Source organism: Aplysia californica, unplaced genomic scaffold (genome assembly GCF_000002075.1).
Source record: "Aplysia californica isolate F4 #8 unplaced genomic scaffold, AplCal3.0 scaffold00221, whole genome shotgun sequence".
Taxonomy (NCBI): domain Eukaryota; kingdom Metazoa; phylum Mollusca; class Gastropoda; order Aplysiida; family Aplysiidae; genus Aplysia; species Aplysia californica.
Window position 1 is genome coordinate 1049488 of NW_004797491.1, and position 2460 is coordinate 1051947.

Below are 2460 nucleotides of genomic sequence, written 5' to 3' on the forward strand. Positions count from 1 at the left end.
GGGGGGGGGTTCAAAAAGTCCCCAAAAAGGAGTAAGATTCTATTTGAACAGCCCCTAACTTGTACAAAATGTACATGTTCTTTTCCATGCGGAGGTTATCACGCCTCAGAATTCTTTCTTTTCCAAGACTTGGGTGAGTTGACAAATAAACTTTGTACTTTGAGAAACTTGACGAATAAACCTTGTACTTTGAGAGACTTGACAAATAAACCTTGTGCTTTTAGGGACTTTACAAATAACCTTGTACATTGAGAGAATGGGGAATAAACCTGGTAGATCTACTTTGAGAGACGACAAATAAACCTTGTACAATGAGGGAGTTAACAAATAAACTTGTACATTGAGAGAATTGACAAATAAACCTTGTACGTTGAGAGAATTGACAAATAAACCTTGTACATTGAGGGAGTTGACAAATAAATCTTGTACTTTGAGAGAGTTGACAAATAAACCTTGTACACTGAGAGAGTTGACAAATAAACCTGGTACACTGTGTCCCTCCCCAGGCTGATGTGTGTGGCCGGGCTCCCTGCGCTGCGTGTGGACGGGTAGTTGCGACAGAGAGACAACATGGCCGACAGCGTACAGCTGATGAAATGTGGCGTGAGGTTCCAGCCGCCAGCCTTGGTGCTCAGCTACAAGGACTGGAAAACTGGCAAGTTGCGGCGTCGTTCCATGCCTCTGAGGAACTTCAGCAAAAACAGCAGCATCGATCGGACGGTGGAGGACCTCAAGGCCAGCCCCAGACACGCTCGCTTCGTGCGCCTCCTGTCCACGGCCCAGCTGCAGCGACTCCTCACCATCATCAAGGACAAACTGAGCGGGCTGAGTGTGGAGGCAAGTGTGGCGAGGAACAACGCCATGGACACCCTCAACCCGGAGGAAAACCTCAACAAAGTGGATGAGGAGACTCTTCAGCGCAAGAAACTACAGATGGACACATCCTTTGAGAAGCATCGCAAACGTCCAGGAGACCCAGACTTCCAGTACAACGTGGAGGTCGACTTTGACGCGGCCGTGGTGGAGACCAGTGGATGGGACTCGGATGGCTCAGAAGTGGACTTTTAGTTAGTACGTGTAGTGGTAGTTGTAGTTGTAGTTGTACGTGTAGTGGTAGTTGTGGTGGTAGTTGTACTAGGACTTTTAGTTAGTACGTGTAGTAAAGTAGTGGTAGTTGTAGTGGTAGTGGTAGATGTAGTTGTAGTTGTAGTGGTAGATTTAGTTGTAGTTGTAGTGGTAGATGTAGTTGTAGTGTAGTTGTAGATTTAGTTGTAGTAGTAGTTGTAGTGGTAGTTGCAGTTGTAGTGACAGATCAGACTCAAGACTTTGCTCCGGCCTGCCCCATGCCATGGTTCATCATGTATGATCACTCATTATATATATATTTCAAGTAGTACCGGTACTCAGACTATGCAAGTAAGAACAGCTTATGTTGCAGTATAGATTCATCAATATTATCATACAAATTTTTTTAAAAGTATTTTATGTATTGCAATAAATCTGTTTTTCAACTATCAATAAATCTGTTTATGAACTACCGGTATATTTCAATAAATCTGTTTATGAACTACCGGTATATTTCAATAAATCTGTTTATGAACTGTATTTCAATAAATCTGTTTGTGAACTATTATATATATAATATTACATATTATGTGGCACGACCAGGTGGAATCAGGCGCTCGTCAATTTTTGGGCATAAGGAGTTATTGATACAGTATCATCTGAAAGCTTCATTTGCCGTGCTTTCAATGAAAAAAATGCCCATCTCGCTTGAACAGAAGTCGAGATAAAAATTTGCGATTGAAGAAGGTGCGGGGTAGCCTGGTTTCTATGGTTGAATTAATGAGAAAATGGCTGCCAAAGTTTGGTACATGTAACTTCAATAGCTTATAAATAAATGTGTCCTTGCTAACTGAACATTACGTCATGTATTTTGTGCCTTAGACAAGACATTTCAGGAAAATTCACATGGAAATTCTTTGTGTTTTCATTTCATATGAACAGTAAAGGTGTTTAGCCAAAAAACAAAATTTCGATCAATATTGCCACACTGGTGGAAAAACGCCTTTTTCTTCTATTTCATTTTTTTTACCTATTTTGACGAGCACCTGATTTTGCCAGGGGGCCTCACGTTTCAATAGATCTATGTATCAACTACACTGAGCTCTGCTGAGGCTGTGGAAACCATTGATAAAAGAACCGGCGATAACAACAGGGTCCGGTAATAATTACACCGGGTTTTTTTCTTTCTCTGTACCTCTAGTAAATTTTATTGGCACTAACAGGGACTCATCAGCAGAGCCTAATATAATCCCTTATTACAGGGATACACACTCCTTCAAATAGGCTGCCCGCTTTTTTTTAAAATTATGTGGTCATGATTTCTTTATCTTGTACAGCCAACACATGGCCTAGATTCTGTTTCGCAAGTGGGATGGATGGTGGAGGGGAGTGGGG

General features: G+C 41.7%; 1 protein-coding gene across 2 annotated transcripts in view; it reads left to right on the forward strand.

The window, feature by feature from the left end:
• LOC101847042 (centrosomal protein of 19 kDa) overlaps positions 1–1615 on the forward strand; it is a 9200-nt gene extending 7585 nt beyond the window's left edge. For both annotated transcript variants that reach the window (XM_005099662.3, XM_005099663.3), the window contains exon 2: positions 507–1615. In XM_005099662.3, the coding sequence (XP_005099719.1) occupies positions 571–1068 (498 nt within the window). In that variant the 5' untranslated portion in view covers positions 507–570 and the 3' untranslated portion in view covers positions 1069–1615. The remainder of the gene's footprint in view (positions 1–506) is intronic.
• Positions 1616–2460: the final 845 nt, after the last annotated feature.